The sequence below is a fragment of the Trachypithecus francoisi genome, unplaced genomic scaffold (genome assembly GCF_009764315.1).
Source record: "Trachypithecus francoisi isolate TF-2019V2 unplaced genomic scaffold, Tfra_2.0 Lachesis_group0, whole genome shotgun sequence".
Classification (NCBI taxonomy): domain Eukaryota; kingdom Metazoa; phylum Chordata; class Mammalia; order Primates; family Cercopithecidae; genus Trachypithecus; species Trachypithecus francoisi.
In genome coordinates this window covers 26,444,677-26,464,143 of record NW_022681453.1, presented here as the reverse complement: position 1 = coordinate 26,464,143, position 19,467 = coordinate 26,444,677, and the positions used below count along the sequence as shown (strand labels likewise).

At 43.4% G+C, this 19,467-nt stretch overlaps 1 protein-coding gene across 3 annotated transcripts in view; it reads right to left on the bottom strand.

Moving 5' to 3' along the window:
- The window catches only part of ABHD6 (abhydrolase domain containing 6, acylglycerol lipase), a 57,756-nt gene that overhangs the window by 5,854 nt on the left and 32,435 nt on the right, over positions 1-19,467 (bottom strand). For all 3 annotated transcript variants that reach the window (XM_033210258.1, XM_033210259.1, XM_033210260.1), the window contains 5 exons: positions 19,032-19,145; positions 17,379-17,511; positions 13,291-13,448; positions 1,291-1,345; positions 977-1,077 (listed from right to left, as the gene is read on the bottom strand). In XM_033210258.1, the coding sequence (XP_033066149.1) occupies positions 977-1,077; positions 1,291-1,345; positions 13,291-13,448; positions 17,379-17,511; positions 19,032-19,145 (561 nt within the window). The remainder of the gene's footprint in view (positions 1-976; positions 1,078-1,290; positions 1,346-13,290; positions 13,449-17,378; positions 17,512-19,031; positions 19,146-19,467) is intronic.

The following is a 19,467-nucleotide window of genomic DNA, read 5'->3' as shown; positions in this document are numbered from 1 at the left end:
CCATGCCCGGCCTTCTTTCAAATTTTCTATAAGTTTGAAGTTATTTCAAAATAAAATATTTTTTAAAAATAGAAAGAATAAATCTGTTTGGGCTGACATGAAATGATTTCCAAGATACATACTTCTTTTATATATATATATATATATATATGAATATCATATATATGTACACACACATATATGATCTTATATGCGTAACTATATATATCTAAGCTTTCAAACATGCATCTTAGATGCCAGCGTATCTAGCATATTTGAAAGCTTAGATATGTATAGGTATGCATGTATATACACTATATGTGTGCTTAGAATAGGAGTAGGCAAACAATGGCTCGCTGCCTGTTTTTATAAATAAAGGTTCACTGGAATACAGCCATGCCATTTGTGTACATATTGCCCATGGCTGCTTTTATACTACAAGGTCAGAGTTACTCACCCAGGCTGGAGTGCAGTGGCGTGATCTCGGCTCACTGCAAGCTCCACCTCCTGGGTTCACGCCATTCTCCTGCCTCAGCCTCCTGAGTAGCTGGGATTATAGGTGCCCACCACCAAGCCCAGCTAATTTTTTTTGTATTTTTTTAGTAGAGATGGGGTTTCACCATGTTAGCCAGGATGGTCTCAACCTCCTGACCTTGTGATCCACCCGCCTCGGCCTCCCAAAGTACTGGGATTACAGGCATGAGCCACCACGCCCGGCCTGAAGATTTTTTATACCATGTGACTACATGGCTTTGATAAAAATGCTTTTTGAAAATGATTTAAAATTGCCTTTCCTTTTACCAGACCAAATGTTGTTTCTCTCAACTCCCAGAACCCTGCTCACTGTCAACACCGGCACCCAACACAGGTGCCTTCCCCCTTTCTTGACAGCAGCAATCAGCTCACTCCATAAATAATCACTTGTTCTTCCTCAAGGTCGTTTTTCCTCAGAGGCCCTGGTGACCAGCACAGACCACTGCGGGGATGTGTTACACACCTGGTCTTGTTTCCCCCAGATGATCTGCGTCGGAACCTTGATCTTGTCCATGTTCTGATGGAGGGAGTATCTGGACTTCTCACTGACGATTTCCAAAAACACTTGTCAGAAAAGGAAAACAAAGTGAGCATGTGCTGGACTGTGCCTGTGGCATCACTGAGGAATCAAGGGATAGTCACTAGGTCCAGGCCACCACTTCCTCTCTTCAGGAGCCCAAGGAGACGTTCAAAGTGTCAGAGATTTAAGAAATAAAAGCAATCCATCCACAGAGCTTCACCTGTAACAAGCTCCAAGCTGAAAGTAGGGCTACTTACACTTTCGGTAGAAGTTGTTATGAGGGATGCGGACATCGACAAGGCCTTGCAGGATCTAAGGATAAATAACCTAAAGTTAGAGAGCAAGGGAAGAGTCATTTCCTCAGACCTCTCACAGCTCTGGGACAATGAATGGGAATGAGGTCCAGCAATTTATTGCACTGTCAAGGTCTTTAGAGCCTGGTCCTCTGAATTCCCATGAAGCAGCATACAGTCTAATGGGGAGTTAGGCTTCCAAGAAGCTTTTCTTTCTTTCTTTTTTTTTTTTTGAGACGGAGTCTCGCTCTGTGGCCCAGGCTGGAGTGCAGTGGCCGGATCTCAGCTCATTGCAAGCTCCGCCTCCCAGGTTCACGCCATTCTCCTGCCTCAGCCTCCCGAGTAGCTGGGACTACAGGTGCCCGCCACCTTGCCTGGCTAGTTTTTTGTATTTTTTAGTAGAGACGGGGTTTCACCGTGTTAGCCAGGATGGTCTCGATCTCCTGACCTCATGATCCACCCGTTTCGGCCTCCCAATGTGCTGGGATTACAGGCTTGAGCCACCACGCCCAGCCGAAGCTTTTCTTTTTTAATTATTATTATAAAGGAACTTGGGTAATATAGTGAAGCTGGAGGTGCTCTACAGCATGTTAAAGACACCTGAGATGACCTGACAGCAACTTTAGCTTGAGAGATTCTCTGCTTCAATTAAGACATAATCAGGATGGACCGGGTATGGTGGCTCACGCCTGTAATCCCAGCACTTCGGGAGGCCAAGGCAGGCAAATCACTTGAGGCCAGGAGTTTGAGACCAGCCTGGCCAACATGGTGAAACCTCCATCTCTACTAAAAAGATAAAAACTAGCCAGATGTGGTGGTGCACGTCTGTAATCCCATCTACTCGGGAGGCTGAGGCAGGAGAATCACTTGAACCCAGGAGGTGGAGGTTGCAGTGAGCTGAGATTGTGCCACTGCACTCCAGCCTGGGTGACAGAGCGAGACTCCATCTCAAAAAAAAAAAAAAAAAAAAAAAAGACATAACGAGGATGACCACAATATCAAGTAATTAGCCAGTAATATGCAAATGCAGAACGAGTTCCATTAAAAAAAATTAAGCCACTGGGAATGATAGGTCTATTAAACAATGAAGAAACAAACTATTGAGAAGATTTTGGGGAGGGTTCCACAGTCCCACTGGGGAGGGTTCAACAATCCTTTGTTTATCATTTGACACTGTCTTTGCCTTTCCTGCTGAGGGCTGGTGAGGGCTGCAGCCAATGTGGACAGGCCACATATCCTGGACCTGGGCTACTGACCCAAAAAGGTAGTGGTGGCTGGAAGGAATGCAGTCCTTCTCTTCCTCCTGCCTCAGGACTTCTGAGGTAGAGTACAGGGTTCACATTAGTGGCTGTACTCCTCTACTCCTCTCCTCCACCCGCAAACAGGTCTGAACCCTTTAAATGCACTCTCTCAGGAGTCCTGTGCACTGACTGAAAGTGGGGAAGACCCAGCCATGGCTGCTATGGACTAAACCAACCCTCTGGAGCATCACTAGACTCTAACTCATTCAGCCTGGACATGAGGACAATGACAATTTATTGAATAACAACATTGTGCTCAGTAGCAGACATTTTCTTTGTTCAGCTATCCATCCTGTATCCACATATCTATTCATCTTGTATCCATCCATCTTCTACCTTTGCTCAATCCAGCCATCCATCCTGAACCACATATGCATTTGTCTACCTATCTATCCTGCATTCACCAATCCATCCAACCTTCATCTCTGCATTAACCAGATATCCTCCCATCCATCCATCCAACCATTCAGCCATCTATCCATCCTGCAGACCTAAATCATGTGTGCACTGGCACATGAATCAATTCATGCAAAAATCTATCCTGCATCTACCCACCCATCCATTTTCCATTCTTGCATTATCCAGGCATCCTCTCATCCATCAATCCATCCAATCTATACCTAAGACCTACTTCATGCAAGCACTGTGCTAAAGTCTGGGGATAGAACAGGCAATTAAGACAAAGTCCCTAGTGGAAGACACAGACGTGCAATCACAACACAATATGACATGGTGGGCTGAGTGCACAGGTGCTCCTTCTCTCCTAGGAAGGAAAGACTTTCGGAGCTGCCATTTATTTTTCTCTCGGTGTTTTCATATCCCCGACAACCCAAAACATGGAGTTTTCTAAAACACAGTTTGGGCCGGGCGCGGTGGCTCAAGCCTGTAATCCCAGCACTTTGGGAGGCTGAGACGGGCAGATCACGAGGTCAGGAGATCGAGACCATCCTGGCTAACATGGTGAAACCCCGTCTCTACTAAAAAATACAAAAAACTAGCCGGGCGACATGGCGGGCGCCTGTAGTCCCAGCTGCTTGGGAGGCTGAGGTAGGAGAATGGCGTAAACCCAGGAGGCGGAGCTTGCAGTGAGCTGAGACCCGGCCACTGCACTCCAGCCTGGGCGGCAGAGCGAGACTCCGTCTCAAAAAAAAAAAACACAGTTTGGCCACTCTATTCTGGGAAGAGATCAGTGCTGGGAGAAAGGAATGCAACTTCATGGCTAAGAAGGGATTTCAGGGGTGGAACATGCCACAGCATCAGATTCTGGGTGTTTCCTGAGGGACAGGCTATATCTATTAACCGAGCCATGTTCACAACTTCCGAATGGGACCCATTTTCTCAAGTCTTAGGAGGACCTGCCCACCCCTAGGCAGGGTCCAGCTCCTACAACAGAGGGAGATAATTTGGGGTTATGAAGCCTCAGCCATGGACTCTCCTCTCTTGGTTCTTCACGCCATTTCCCTAGATGACCTCATTCAGGCCCCAAACCTTCAATATTAGCATCTGCTGATGGCTCCAGTGGTACAGCTTCAGGCCAGACTTCCCTCAGCTACACCTTGACCTCTGCACTTGCAGGCCTCACAGGCAACCTGAACTTAACACATGAAAAATGGAGCCCTTGGTATATTCCCCAAACCTGCCCTTGTCCCTCTTCAGAATATACTACCTCTGTATATACTTCAGAATATACTACCTTTGGTTTTGGTTTTGTTTTTTTGAGACAGGGTTTCACTCCGTCACCCAGGATGGAGTGCAGTGGCATGATCTTGGCTCCCTGCAGCCTCTGCCTCCTGGGCTCAGGTGATCCTCTCACCTCAGCCTCCTGTGTAGCTGGAACTATAGGCACGCGCCACCATGCTTGGCTAATTTTTAAAAAAAACTTTTTGTGGCCGGCGCGGTGGCTCAAGCCTGTAATCCCAGCACTTTGGAGGCCGAGACGGGCGATCATGAGGTCAGGAGATCGAGACCATCCTGGCTAACACGGTGAAACCCCGTCTCTACTAAAAAAAATACAAAAATTAGCCGGGCGAGATGGCGGGCGCCTGTAGTCCAGCTACTCGGGAGGCTGAGGCGAGAGAATGGCGTAAACCGGGAGGCGGAGCTTGCAGTGAGCTGAGATCCGGCCACTGCCTCCAGCCTGGGCGACAGAGCGAGACTCCGTCTCAAAAAAAAAAAAAAAAAAAAAAAAAAAAAAAAAAAAAAAAAAAAAAAAAAAACTTTTTGTACAGATGGGGTTTTGCCATGTTGCCCAGGCTGGTCTCAAACTCCTGCACTCATGCAATCCACCCACCTTGGCCTCCCAAAGTGCGAGCCACCATGCCCAGCCAGGAAAAAACTACCTTTATCCATCCAGGACCTCAAGTGCTGGAAGTCACCCGTGACTCCTTCCCTTTCCCCAGCCCCCATTTCCAATTTGCCTGTACATCCTGTCCATTCTTTCTCAAATCTCTTGTTTCCATTGCTACCACCCTAGTCTACATCACCATCATCTCCAAGGCACGATAGTTCCCAAATGGGTTCCTCTGTTCCATTTGGGCTCTCTTACAATTCCTCAGTGGTCCTATTATACTTAGAAAAACCCCTGACTCTTTTCCATAACCTATAAGGTCCTACAGGTCTAGTCCAGCATTTTTCAAAGTGGTTCTTGGGAGTCCAGGAGGTCAAACTACTTTCCTAATACTCAATGTTACTTGCCTCTTCACTTACATTCTTTCAAAAGTGCATTGTTTTTCAGGGGCTATAAAATGTGGGATGATGTCCTCATTCTTGGCTACTGGAATGAGTGCTTGTACATTTATTGCATGTTAGAATCTTCTGAGTTTTCATTTATTTTCTTTTATTTGTATTTAAATAGAGATGGGGTCTTGCTATGTTGACCAGGCTAGTCTTGAACTCCTAGTCTCAAGCAAGCCTCTCATCTTGGCCTCCCAAAGTGCTGGAATTACAGGCATGAACCACCACACCTGGCCTGAGTTTTAATTTCTAATATGGTAAATATTAATAATAAATATAACCCCTGTACATAAAAACTCTTTGGGTTCCTCAATAATTTTTAAGAGTATAAGGAAGATAGGTTCCATGATGGCCAAATAAGAATAGCTCTGGTCTGCAGCATCCAGTGTGATTGATGCAGAAGATGGGTAATTTCTGCATTTCCATCTGATGTACCTGGTTCATCTCACGGGACTGGTTGGACAGTGGGTGCAGCCCATGGAGGGCAAGCCAAAGCAGGGCAGGACATCGCCTCATCTGGGAAGCACAAGGGGTGGGGGTATTTCCCTTTCCTAGCCAAGGGAAGCCATGATAGACTGTACCTGGAAAAATGGGACATTTCCGCCCAAATACTGCACTTTTCCCAAGGTCTTAGCAACCGGCAGACAAGGATATTCTCTCTCGTGCCTGGCTGGGCAGGTTCCAGGCCCACAGAGCCCTCCTCACTGCTAGCACAGCAGTCTGAGATCGAATTGCAAGGTGGCAGCCTGGCTGGGGGAGGGGCGTCCACCATTGCTGAGGCTTAAGTAGGTAAACAAAGCAGCCCAGAAACTCGAACTGGGCGAAGGCCACTGCAGCTCAGCAAGGCCAGCTGCCTCTAGACTCCACTTGTGTGGGCAGGGCTTAGCTGAACAAAAGGCAGCAGACAACTTCTGCAGACTTAAATGTCCCTGTATGACAGCTCTGAAGAGAGCAGTGGTTCTCCCAGCATGGCGTTTGACCTCTGAGAATGGACAGACTGCTTCCTCAAGTGGGTCCCTGACCCCCATGTAGCCTACCTGAGAGACACCTCCCAGTAGGGGCCAACTGACACCTCATACAGCCGGGTGCCCCTCTGAGACGAAGCTTCCAGAGGAAGGATCAGGCAGCAATATTTGCTGTTCTGCAGCCTCCACTGGTGATACCCAGGCAAACAGGGTCTGGAGTGGACCACCAGCAAACTCCAACAGACCTGCAGCTGAGGGACCTGACTGTCAGAAGGAAAACTAACAAACAGAAAGGAATAGCATCAATATCAACAAAAAGGACACCTACACCAAAATCCCACCTGTAGGTCACCAACATCAAAGACCAAAGGTAGATACAACTACACAGATGGAGAGAAGCCAGAGCAGAAAAGCTGAAAATTCTAAAAACCAGAGCACCTCTTCTCCTCCAAAGGATCACAGCTCCTTGCCAGCAACAGAACAAAGCTGGATGGAGAATGATTTTGATGAGCTGACAGAAGTAGGCTTCAGAAGGTCAGTAATAACAAACTTCTCCAAGCTAAAGGAGCATGTTTGAGTCCATCACAAGGAAGCTAAAAATCTTGAAAAAAGGTTAGACAAATGGCGAACTAGAATAAACAGTGTAAAGAACACCTTAAATGACCTGATGGAGCTGAAAACCATGGTATGAGAACTTCGTGACACATGCACAAGCTTCAATAGTCGATTTGATCAAGTGAAAGAAAGATCCGTGATTGAAGATGAAATTAATAAAGTGAGAAGACAAGGTTAGAGAAAAAAAGAATAAAAAGAAACAAACAAAACCTCCAAGAAACATGGGACTATGTGAAAAGACCAAATCTATGTTTGATTGGTGTACCTGAAAGAGATGGGAAGAATGGAACCAAGTTGGAAAACACTCTTAAGGATATTATCCAGGAGAACTTTCCCAACCTAGCAAGGTTGGCCAACATTCAAATTCAGGAAATACAGAGAACACTACAAAGATACCCCTCAAGAAGAGCAACCCCAAGACACATAATTGTCAGATTCACCAAGGTTGAAATGAAGGAAAAAATGTTAAGGGCAGCCAGAGAGAAAGGTCGGGTTACCCACAAAGGGAAGCCCACCACACTAACAGCAGACCTCTTGGCAGAAACCCTACAAGCCAGAAGAGAGTGGGGGCCAATATTCAACATTCTTAAAGAAAAGAATTTTCAACCCAGAATTTCATATTCAGCCAAACTAAGCTTCATAAGTGAAGGAGAAATAAAATCCTTTACAGACAAGCAAATGCTGAGAGATTTTGTCACCACCAGGCCTGCCTTACAAGAGCTCCTAAAGGAAGCACTAAACAAAGGAACAACTGGTACCAGCCACTGCAAAAACATGCCAAGTTGTAAAGATCATCAACACTATGAAGAAACTGCATCAATTAACGGGCAAAATAACCAGCTAATATCATAATGACAGGATCAAATTCACACATAACAATATTAACCTTAAATGTAAATGGGCTAAATGCCCTAATTAAAAGACACAGACTGGCAAACTGGACAAAGACACAGACTGGCAAACTGGACAAGACCCATCAGTGTGCTGTATTCAGGAGACCCATCTCACATGCAGAGACACACATGGGCTCAAAATAAAGGGATGGAGGAAGATCTACCAAACAAATGGAAAGCAAATAAAAGCAGGGTTGCAATCCTAGTCTCTGATAAAACAGACTTTAAACCAAAAAAGATCAAAAGAGACAAAGAAGGCCATTACATAATGGTAAAGGGATCAATTAAACAAGAAGAGCTAACTATCCTAAATATATATGCACCCAATACAGGAGCATCCAGATTCATAAAGCAAGTTCTTAAGAGACCTACAAAGAGACTTAGACTCCCATACAATAATAATGGGAGACTTTAACACCCCACTGTCAATATTAGACAGATCAATGAGACAGAAGGTTAACAAGGATATCCAGGACTTGAATTCACCTCTGCACCAAGCAGACCTAATAGACATCTACAGAACTCTCTACCCCAAATCAACAGAATATACATTCTTCTCAGCACCACATCACACTTATTCCAAAATTGACCACATAATTGGAAGTAAAGCACTCCTCAGCAAATGTAAAAGAACAGAAATCACAACAAACTGTCTCTCAGACCACAGTGCAATCAAATTAGAGCTTAGGATTAAGAAACTCACTCAAAACCACACAACTACATGGAAACTGAACAACTTGCTCCTGAATGACTACTGGGTACATAACAAAATGAAGGCAGAAATAAATATGTTCTTTGAAACCAATGAGAACAAAGACACAACATACCAGAATCTCTGGGACACATTTAAAGCAGTGTGTAGAGGGAAATTTATAGCACTAAATGCCCACAAGAGAAAGCAAGAAAGATCTAAAATTGACACTCTAACATCACAATTAAAAGAACTAGAGAAGCAAGAGCAAACAAATTCAAAAGCTAGCAGAAGGCAAGAAATAACTAAGATCAGAGCGGAACTGAAGGAAATAGAGACACAAAAAACCCTTCAAAAAATCAATGAATCCAGGAGCTGGTTTTTTGAAAAGATCAACAAAATTGACAGACCGCTAGCAAGACTAATAAAGAAGAAAAGAAAGAAGAATCAAATAGACACAGTAAAAAATGATAAAGGGGATATCACCACCAATCCCACAGAAATACAAACTACCATCAGAGAATACTATAAACACCTCCACACAAATAAACTAGAAAATGCAGAAGAAATGGATAAATTCCTGGACACATACACCCTCCCAAGACTAAATCAGGAAGAAGTTGAATCTCTTCAATAGACCAATAACAGGCTCTGAAATTGAGGCAATAATTAATAGCCTACCAAGCAAAAAAAGTCCAGGACCAGATGGATTCACAGCCGAATTCTACCAGAGGTACAAAGAGGAGCTGTTACCATTCCTTCTGAAACTTTTCCAATCAATAGAAAAAGGGGAATCTTCCCTAACTCATTTTATGAGGCCAGCATCATCCTGATGTCAAAGCCTATCAGAGGCACAACAAAAAAAGATAGTTTTAGACCAATATTCCTGATGAACATCCATGTGAAAATCCTCAGTAAAATACTGGCAAACCGAATCCAGCAGCACATCAAAAAGCTTCTCTGTCACGATCAAGTTGGCTTCATCCCTGGGATGCAAGGCTGGTTCAACATATGCAAATCAATAAATGTAATCCATCACATAAACAGAACCAACGACAAAAACCACATGATTATCACAATAGTTGCAGAAAAGGCCTTTGACAAAATTCAACAGCCCTTAATGCTAAAAACTCTCAATAAACTAGGTATTGATGGAACGTATCTCAAAATAATAAGAGCTATTTATGACAAACCCACAGCCAATATCATACTGAATGGGCAAAAACTGGAAGCATTCCCTTTAAAAACTGGAACAAGACAAGGATGCCCTCTCTCACCACTCCTATTCAACATAGTGTTGGAAGTTCTAGACAGGGCAATCAGGCAAGAGAAATAAATAAAGGGTATTCAGTTAGGAAAAGAGGGAGTCAAATTGTCCCTGTTTGCAGATGCCATGAGTGTATATTTAGAAAACACCATCTTCTCAGCCCAAAATCGCCTTAAGCTGATAAGCAACTTCAGCAAAGTCTCAGGATACAAAATCAGTGTGCAAAAATCACAAGCATTCTTTACATCAATAACAGACAAACAGAGAGTAAAATCATGAGTGAACTTCCCTTCACAGTTGCTACAAAGAGAATAAAATACCTCGGAATCCAACTTGCAAGGGATGTGAAGGACCTTTTCTTTTCTTTTTTTTTTTTTTTTTGAGACGGAGTCTCGCTCTGTCACCCAAGCTGGAGTGCACTGGCCAGATCTCAGCTCACTGCAAGCTCCGCCTCCCGGGTTCACGCCATTCTCCTGCCTCAGCCTCCCGAGTAGCTGGGACTACAGGCGCCCGCCACCTCGCCCGGCTAGTTTTTTGTATTTTTTAGTAGAGACGGGGTTTCACCGTGTTAGCCAGGATGGTCTCGATCTCCTGACCTTGTGATCCGCCCGCCTCGGCCTCCCAAAGTGGTGGGATTACAGGCTTGAGCCACCGCGCCCGGCCTGTGAAGGACCTTTTCAAGGAGAACTACAAACCACTGCTCAGTGAAATAAAAGAGGACACAAACAAATGGAAGAACATTCCATGCTCATGGATAGGAAGAATCAATATCGTGAAAATGGCCATACTGCCCAAGGTGATTTATAGATTCAATGCCATCCCCATCAAGCTAACAATTACTTTCTTCACAAAATTGGAAAAAACTACTTTAAAGTTCATATGGAACCAAAAAAGAGCCTGAATTTCCAAGACAATCCTAAGCCAAAAGAACAAAGCTGGAAGCATCATGCTACCTGACTTCAAAATACACTACAAGGCTACAGTAACCAAAATATCATGGTACTGGTATAAAAACAGATATATAATAATGGAACAGAACAGAGGCCTCAGAAATAACACCACAGATCTACAACCATCTGATCTTTGATAAACCTGACAAAAACAAGAAATGGGGAAAGGATTCTCTATTTAACAAATGGTGCTGGGAAAACTGGCTAGCCATAGGTAGAAAGCTGAAACTGGATCCTTTCCTTACACTTTATAGAAAAATTAATTCAAGATGGATTAAAGACTTAAATGTTAGACCTAAAACCATAAAAACCCTAGAAGAAAACCGAGGCAATACCATTCAGGACATAGGCCTGGGCAAGGACTTCATGACTAAACCAAAAGCAATGGCAACAAAAGCCAAAAGAGACAAATGGGATCTAGTTAAACTAAAGAGCTTCTGCACAGCAAAAGAAACTGCCATCAGAGTGAACAGGCAACCTACAGAATGGGAGAAAATGTTTGCTATCTACCCATCTGACAAAGGGCTAATATCTAGAATCTACAAAGAACTTAAACAAATTTACAAGAAAAAAACAACCCCATCAAAAAGTGAGCAAAGGATATGAACAGACACTTCTCAAAAGAAGACATCTATGCAGCCAACAGACACATGAAAAAATGCTCATCATCACTGGTCATCAGAGAAATGCAAATCAAAACCACAATGAGATACCATCTCACACCAGTTAGAATGCCAATCATTAAAAGGTCAGGAAATAACAGAAGCTGGAAAGGATGTGGAGAAATAGGAATGCTTTTACACTGTTGGTGGGAGTGTAAATTAGTTCAACCATTGTGGAAGACAGTGTGGCAATTCCTGAAGGATCTAGAATTAGAAATGCCATTTGACCCAGCAATCCCATTATTAGGTATATACCCAAAGGATTATAAATCATGCTACTATAAAGACACATGCACACGTATTTTTTTTTTTTTTTTTTTTTTTTTGAGGCGGAGTCTCGCTCTGTTGCCCGGACTGGAGTGCAGTGGCCGGATCTCAGCTCACTGCAAGCTCCGCCTCCCAGGTTTACGCCATTCTCCTGCCTCAGCCTCCCGAGTAGCTGGGACTACAGGCGCCCGCCATCTCGCCCGGCTAGTTTTTGTATTTTTAGTAGAGACGGGGTTTCACCGTGTTAGCCAGGATGGTCTCGATCTCCTGACCTCGTGATCCGCCCGTCTCGGCCTCCCAAAGTGCTGGGATTACAGGCTTGAGCCACCGAGCCCGGCCACACACGTATGTTTATTGCAGCACTATTCACAATAGCAAAGACTTGGAACCAACCCAAATGTCCATCAATGATAGACTGGATTAAGAAAATGTGGTACATATATATCGTGGAATACTATGTAGCCATAAAAAGGATGAGTTCACATCCTTTGCAGGGACATGGATGAAGCTGGAAACCATCATTCTCAGCAAACTATCACAAGGACAGAAAACCAAACACTGCATGTTCTCACTCACAGGTGGGAAGTGAACAATGAGAACACTTGGATACAGGGCAGGGAACATCACACAACGAGGCCTGTTGGGGGGTGGAGGGCTAGGGGAGGGATAGCATTAGGAGAAATACCTAATGTAAACGACGAGTTGATGGGTGCAGCACACCAACATGGCACATGCATACTTATATATCAAACCTGCATGCTGTGCACATGCACCCTAGAACTTAAAGTATATTTAAAAAAAAAAAAAAGAGTATAAGAGGTCCTAGCCGGGCGCGGTGGCTCACACCTCTAATCCCAGGACTTTGGGAGGCTGAGGTGGACAGATCACAAGGTCAGGAGTTCGAGACCAGCCTGACCAACATGGTGAAACCCCATCTCTACTAAAAACAAAAAATTAGCCAGGCATGGTGGCGGGCACCTGTAATCCCAGCTACTCAAGAGGCTGAGGCAGAAGAATCGCTTAAACATGGGAGACGGAGGTTGCAGTTTGCCGAGATCATGCCACTGCACTCTAGCCTGGGCAACAGAGTAAGGCTCCATTCAAAAAAAAAAAAAAAAGAGCATAAGGGGTCCTAAGATTTTTTTTTTTAATTGAGTATCTCTGATTTAGCCCCTGCCTCCCTTTCTAACTCCATCTTGACCATTCTCTTATTCTTGGGGCTCCAGCTACCCCAGCCTCCTTTGTCTTGAATATGCATGTTTTTCCACCTCTGCATATGCTGTCCCTCAAAGAGGCTTATCAAAGCCACCCTGTATTCAATCACTACACCATCTTCATTTCCACTATAAAACTCATGACCACTGGTAATTCATTGTTTACTTGTTATTGTCTGCCTCCCCGCACTGGACTGTGTCTGCCCAGGGACCTTCTTGTCTTTATTGACCACTGTGCCAGCACAGTGCCCGAAGTGTTGCAGGCACTGCAAAGACACTTGTTAAATATATACAGAAGAGGACAAGGAGTCAATGAGTAGGTGAAGGAGGGAATACGTGCAGGGAGCTGGTACTCGCCCCCAGGCCTCTGGGGAGGGTAGTTGTGTCGCTGCTGCAACCACGTTACCTGCTGGGGCACCTTGAAGCGGACATAGGAGCAGAGCTGAAGCATTTCACTCATCTCTTCTGGGGTAGACGGGATCAAGGGAATCTTCTCCACAGCGGCAGAGTCCTGCAGTTCTTTGAGCCGTTGTACGAATTGATTGTCAGTTGAGTACTGCAGGCCTGTGGGATTCAAACCCAAATGGCTTGATGATACATCCACCTTCTTACCAACCCCCATTTTATATAGGGAACTTCCGATAGCAGCCCAGAGTTAATATATTTCAGGTTTACTTCATGAGTAGATTTCTTTTTTGTTGGTACTGCCATCCTTGCTCAAATCAAAACCACACTGAGAAACACACAAAAAAATCCTTCCACATATTTCAGGGACTGGTTACTCACACTGTGGTCCATGGACCAGGAGCATCAAAAGCCCACAAGAAATGCAGATGCTGCCCCTCCCTGGCCCTCTTGAACCAGAATTTGCATTCTCACAAGTTGCCAGGGGATTCATATGTATGATAGAATTTAAGGAGGGTTAGCCTAGAAGACAACTTGCCTGATTACATTTGATTGTTGACAGGAAATGTGAGGAAATACATGACTGGAAGAAAACATAGGGCTGGCATGAATGACACTCCTTCCCTTGGCCTGGACCCACATGGTACTCTCTTATTTGGGGTCAATGACAAAACACAGGGGGACTGGGAGGCTTCCGAGCTGTCCCTTGCTTTAGGGCAGCAACCCTGCTGCCTTCTCCACACTTGCTCTTCCTCTAGGAGAGCAAAATTGAGATTGCTTATTATCTCCCATCACCTCAGGGCATGACATGAGAGTCCACAGAAGCTGATGCTATGCATGCAAGAGGGCAAAACTAATTTTCACTTCCAGCATGGAACAAATTTTTAGACATTTAGCTTAGCCAAATAATTAGTTTTTTTTTTTTTAACTTTGTTCTGGAATACATGTGCAGAACATGCAGGTCTGTTACATAGGTATACATGTGATATGGTGGTTTGCTGCACCTATCAACCTGTCATCTAGGTTTTAAGCCCCACACGCATTCGGCATTTGTCCTAACGCTCTCCCTCCCCATGACCCCCATACTCTGACAGACCCCGGTGTGTGATGTTCCCCTTTCTGTGTCCATGTGTTCTCATTGTTCAACTCCCACTTATGAGTGAGAACATGTGGTGTTTGGTTTTCTGTTCCTGTGTTAGTCTGCTGAGAATGATGCTTCCAGCTTCATCCATGTCCTTGCAAAGGACATGAAATCATTCTTTTTTATGGCTACATAGTATTCCATGGTGTATATGTGCCACATTTTCTTTATCCAGTTTATCATTGATGGGCATTTGGGTTGGTTCCAAGTCTTTGCTATTGTAAATAGTGCTGCAATAAACATACATGTGCATGTTAGATTTTTTTTTTAATTTTATATTTTTGTAGAGATGGGGGTCTCCCCTAGGCTGGTCTTGACCTCCTGGCCTCAAGCAATCCTCACCTCTCAGCCTCCCAAAGTGTTAGGTTTACAGGTGTGAGCTATCTCACCCAGCAAAATCTAGCAAAGAGCTAGATTTTACAAAGAAAGACAGTAGCATCAATAATATTGGTTGTGATGCAGAAATCCACACTTTATAAATCTATGTCCAGCAAATCCTTTAAATCTAACATGAGTATGATGTATGGCTTTCATGATGCCATGAAGCAGATGACATTATCTATTTCCTCTGTCTTCAAAACTAAACCTAGGTTAGATGTCACTTGGTATCCTGGACTGGATCCCAGAATAGAAAAAGGACATTAGTTGAAAAACATTAGGAAATCCAAATAAAGCCTGGAATTTAGTTACCAGTAATATACTAATGTTGGTTTCTTAGTTGTGACAAATTTACTGTGCTAATATGAGCTATTAATGGGGAAACTGAGTAAAGGTTATATGGGGCTCTCTAAACTATCTCTGCAACTTTTCTGTAAATTTACAATTATTTCAACATTTTTAGAAAGTTTATTTTAAAACTCTTGGTAGAATATAATCTTTTTTTTTTTTTTTTTTTTTTTTTTTTTTTTTTTTTTTTTGAGACGGAGTCTCGCTCTGTCGCCCGGGCTGGAGTGCAGTGGCCGGATCTCAGCTCACTGCAAGCTCCGCCTCCCGAGTTTACGCCATTCTCTCGCCTCAGCCTCCCGAGTAGCTGGGACTACAGGCGCCCGCCATCTCGCCCGGCTAATTTTTTGTATTTTTTTTAGTAGAGACGGGGTTTCACCGTGTTAGCCAGGATGGTCTCGATCTCCTGACCTCGTGATCCGCCCGTCTCGGCCTCCCAAAGTGCTGGGATTACAGGCTTGAGCCACCGCGCCCGGCCTATAATCTTGAATTTATTTCTACTTTTTAGTTTTCACATACAAACTTAATTTTAAATTTCCAATTGAAATTCGGATGTAAATTTTTTCTCTGAGCAAATGAACCTATACTTGAAAAAGTCAGTTAGATTTCACTTCCTGTAAGTGATTTAAAATCTAAAAACCTTCCATGGATGCTGTTCCTTCAATTCTCAAACTTATTATTATAAGATCAAATTATTTCAGATATGATACTTGAAAAAAAGAGAAGAGAAGACTCTTTAGTGTCTTCTCTTCAATTTCAATGTCCTTAACATATCGAAAATGATTAGCTTTCAGAGTGGCAGAAGGATTTTAAAGGTCAATTTAGTTAAGTTTCAGTAAAAGTCATTAAATGTTCAATTCATGGCTGGATTCTAGTTGAATCATACAGAGGAAGTAGAAGATATGAGTCATAAAAAGGAGGTAGTAAATATGCAAGGACTTCCAAACATTACAGCTTGGGCTCTGGAGTCAGGCAGCCTGGGCTCTGTTCCTATTGTGGTTCTGGCACTAATGTAATTTCTTTGTGCCTCAATGTTCCCATTTATAAAATAGGCATAATATCTTGACCTGGATGGTAACTGCATATGCAAAATGTCATTGAGATGTGCATTTAATTTGGACAATTTACTATGTATAAATAATACCCCAATAAAGCACCAAAGAGAGAGGGAGAGAGAGGCCGGGTGCAGTGGCTCACGCCTATTCCCAGCACTTTGGGAGGTGGAGGCAGGCAGATCACCTGAGGTCAGGAGTTCAGGTGATTCAGGCCAACAGGATCCTGGCCAACAGGATTCAAATTTGCCTGGCCAACATTGCAAAACCCCACCTCTGCTGAAAATACAAAAGTTAGCTGGGCATAGTGGCACATGCCTGTAATCTCAGCTACTTGAGTGGCTGAGGCACAAGAATTGCTTGAACCTGGGAGGTCAAGGCTGCAGTGAGCCATGATCGCACCACTGCCCTCCAGTCTGGGCAACAGACTCTGTCTCAAAAAAAAAAAAAGAAGAGAGAGAGAGAGAGAGAGGGAGAGAGGGAGATAGAGGAGAAAGAGAGAAAATATGGTTTTTATCTATTATATATTATAAATACAAGTCTGAAGACTTACAGAAGAAAAATAAATTCAAAAATCCAACTTCAAATGGTAATATCTAAGAACATGTTACATTTCACATTGACATATGTACATGTAATAACAGAGGAACTAAAGTTTGATTTTTTAAAGATCTTATTATAATAAATAAACATCTCTCAATTTTTACCAAAAAAGGGGAGGGGCATAATTATAGTACCTTTACCTCTCAGGGCTACTGCAAGAATTAAATTCATATCAACAGCTTAGGTTGTAAGAGCCCAATAAATGTTGGATGTTAATAGTAACATTATATTTCAAAGTATGTGCTGCAAAGCACTATATACATTTTAATCAACCACCTCAAATTCCGTTTTTTTTTTTTTTTTATTCTAAAGGTTTACAGGCATGAGCCACTGTGCCTGGCTCCACCTCAAATTCTGGGTGTAAAAAGGCTGGCTCTATATTTTCAAAATCAGTCTGGTTATGATTATGATTATATAACTATTCGTTGGTTAGAGTTATCAGTAAAACACTGCATATCTCTCAAGCATACATCAAAAAGATGATTCTAAAAAATAGTCATAGCAGACACTAGCTATTTGTTTCCTCAGGGATTCATCCCTGCGGAGGGATGTTTCAGCCTCATAACTTACCAGCAGGACACACAAGACACAGGCTGGAGACATCCGATGGGTAGTAAGCAGCATATACCCCAGCCACCTGGCCACCCATGGAGGTGCCTACCAGGTGGAAAGGTTTTTTGTTCAGCTTCAGGCATTCTACAAACTAGGAAGGGAAATGAGAAAGCGGCTTGGTTACACAGCTGTAGACAATGGCAATGGTGATTACAGCATAGAAGCCCCCTGGACTTCCTATGGACAACTGAAAATGACTACTGTTTAAAGAGAGTCTGAAACTCTACTGGATCCGTTATAAGATGAGCCCTGTGGCATGCATGGACTTCTCTTTATCAGGCACAAGAGATTGAGAGGTCATTTATAAATATAAAATCAACAGGGATTCTGCTAGTTAATGAGTCAGCAAACTTTTCCTTATTTTCTTTTGTTCTGAGATAGGGTCTCACACTGTCACCCAGGTTGCAGTGCAGTGGTGTGATCATGGCTCAGTGCAGACTTGACCTCTGGGGCTCAGGTGATCCTCCCATCTCAGCCTCTCGAGTAGCTAGAACTACAGGCATGCACCACCACATCTGGCTTTTTTTTTTTTTTGTAGAAATGAGGTTTCATCATATTGCCCAGGCTGATGAAGTTTTCTATAAAGATCCAGAGAGTAAATATTTTCTGCTTCGAGAGTCATATGATCTGTTGCAACTATTCAACTCTGCTGTTGCAGACAAAAGCAGTCAAAGGCAATATGTATTAAATAAATGAATGAGTGTGACTGTGTTCCAATAAAATTTAGTTTACAAGAATAGGTACAAGCTAAACATAGCTCATGGGCTGTAGCTTGAGGGCTCCTGCCATAATTTAAAGCTCTTCTCATCCATCTGACCATCTATTCATATAACTACCCATTCATTTGTCTATTCAACCATCCATCCATCCAACCATCCATCCATCTATCCATCCAGTCATCCAATCAGCCATCTACCCAACTACCTACCATTCTAAAAAATATTTATTGAATATCTATTATGTACAGGAAACTATGATTAGATGCTGAAAACACAGCAAAGAGCTAAAAATACAAGGTTCCTGACCTAATTTAAAAAACAGTTTAATGGAGGAGGCAGATATTAAATATCCTCATTTGGGGGAAAATACTTAAGGTCAACCTGAAACTTACAGGCTACCCCGTTCTGAAATGGCTCTTAAACTCCTATGATCTTGAAAGCTTAGCCAGAGAAGGCTAGAGATAGATTCTAAAATAGGTGCTAGCAATAGATGCTAAAGTAGGTTATAATGTGAAGAACACCCTCCCCAGCTAGGCAGAGGGGCTATTACTGTTATCATATAGCTGGTGAGCAGAAAAAGAGATCCCTAGGAAGGGAACTGGTTTTAAGAAATTCTAAACCCCTTTTCAAAGAGTTAAGAAAATGCTCAGATTGTATTTAGTTACAAACAACTGCAATAGGCTTAGAGGTGAACAGTGTGTAATAAGCCCTGGCCCTCCACTGCCAACCGGAGATATCATCAGGTTGCCATCTGGCTTGCCATCACTTTTAGACAGAATGTAATGAGACTGTTCATGAGGTAGCACGGGACTCCCTTCCCTGCTCTCCAGACTTGGACAGGCAATGGTGGCTGAGACAGTCTGGGCAATCTTTGGTAGAGCCTCCTGCTTACCTGGTGTATCCTCTTGACTTGCCCATCTATGGACAGGTCATCCAGGGAGGAGCGGGTGGTGCCCTCATGTCCTGGCATGTCCACGCAGACCAAGTGCAGGTTCTTTGGAAGGAACTGAGGACACACAGACCTGGAGAGTCAGTATGTGGTGTGCAAAACATGTCTCCCCATTTTCTTGGGAGGTTACCCCACGTACAGTGACCCAGACAGTCATCCCTGGGGATATATGGGTCTTGGCCACTCAGCGTTTTACCCCAGTAATGTGAATAAGCGTTGCCAGTAGCCTCATCAGGAGCAGAAGCCCACAAAGACTAATACATAAATGGAAGCAGGCTCAGGAGATGCCTGTAAAAAGGGGACAAAGTTGGGGTAGTAGGCTTAAGTCTCTTGCTTTTTCTTCACACCAGTTGACACGTACTACCTCGTCTTTCCCTCA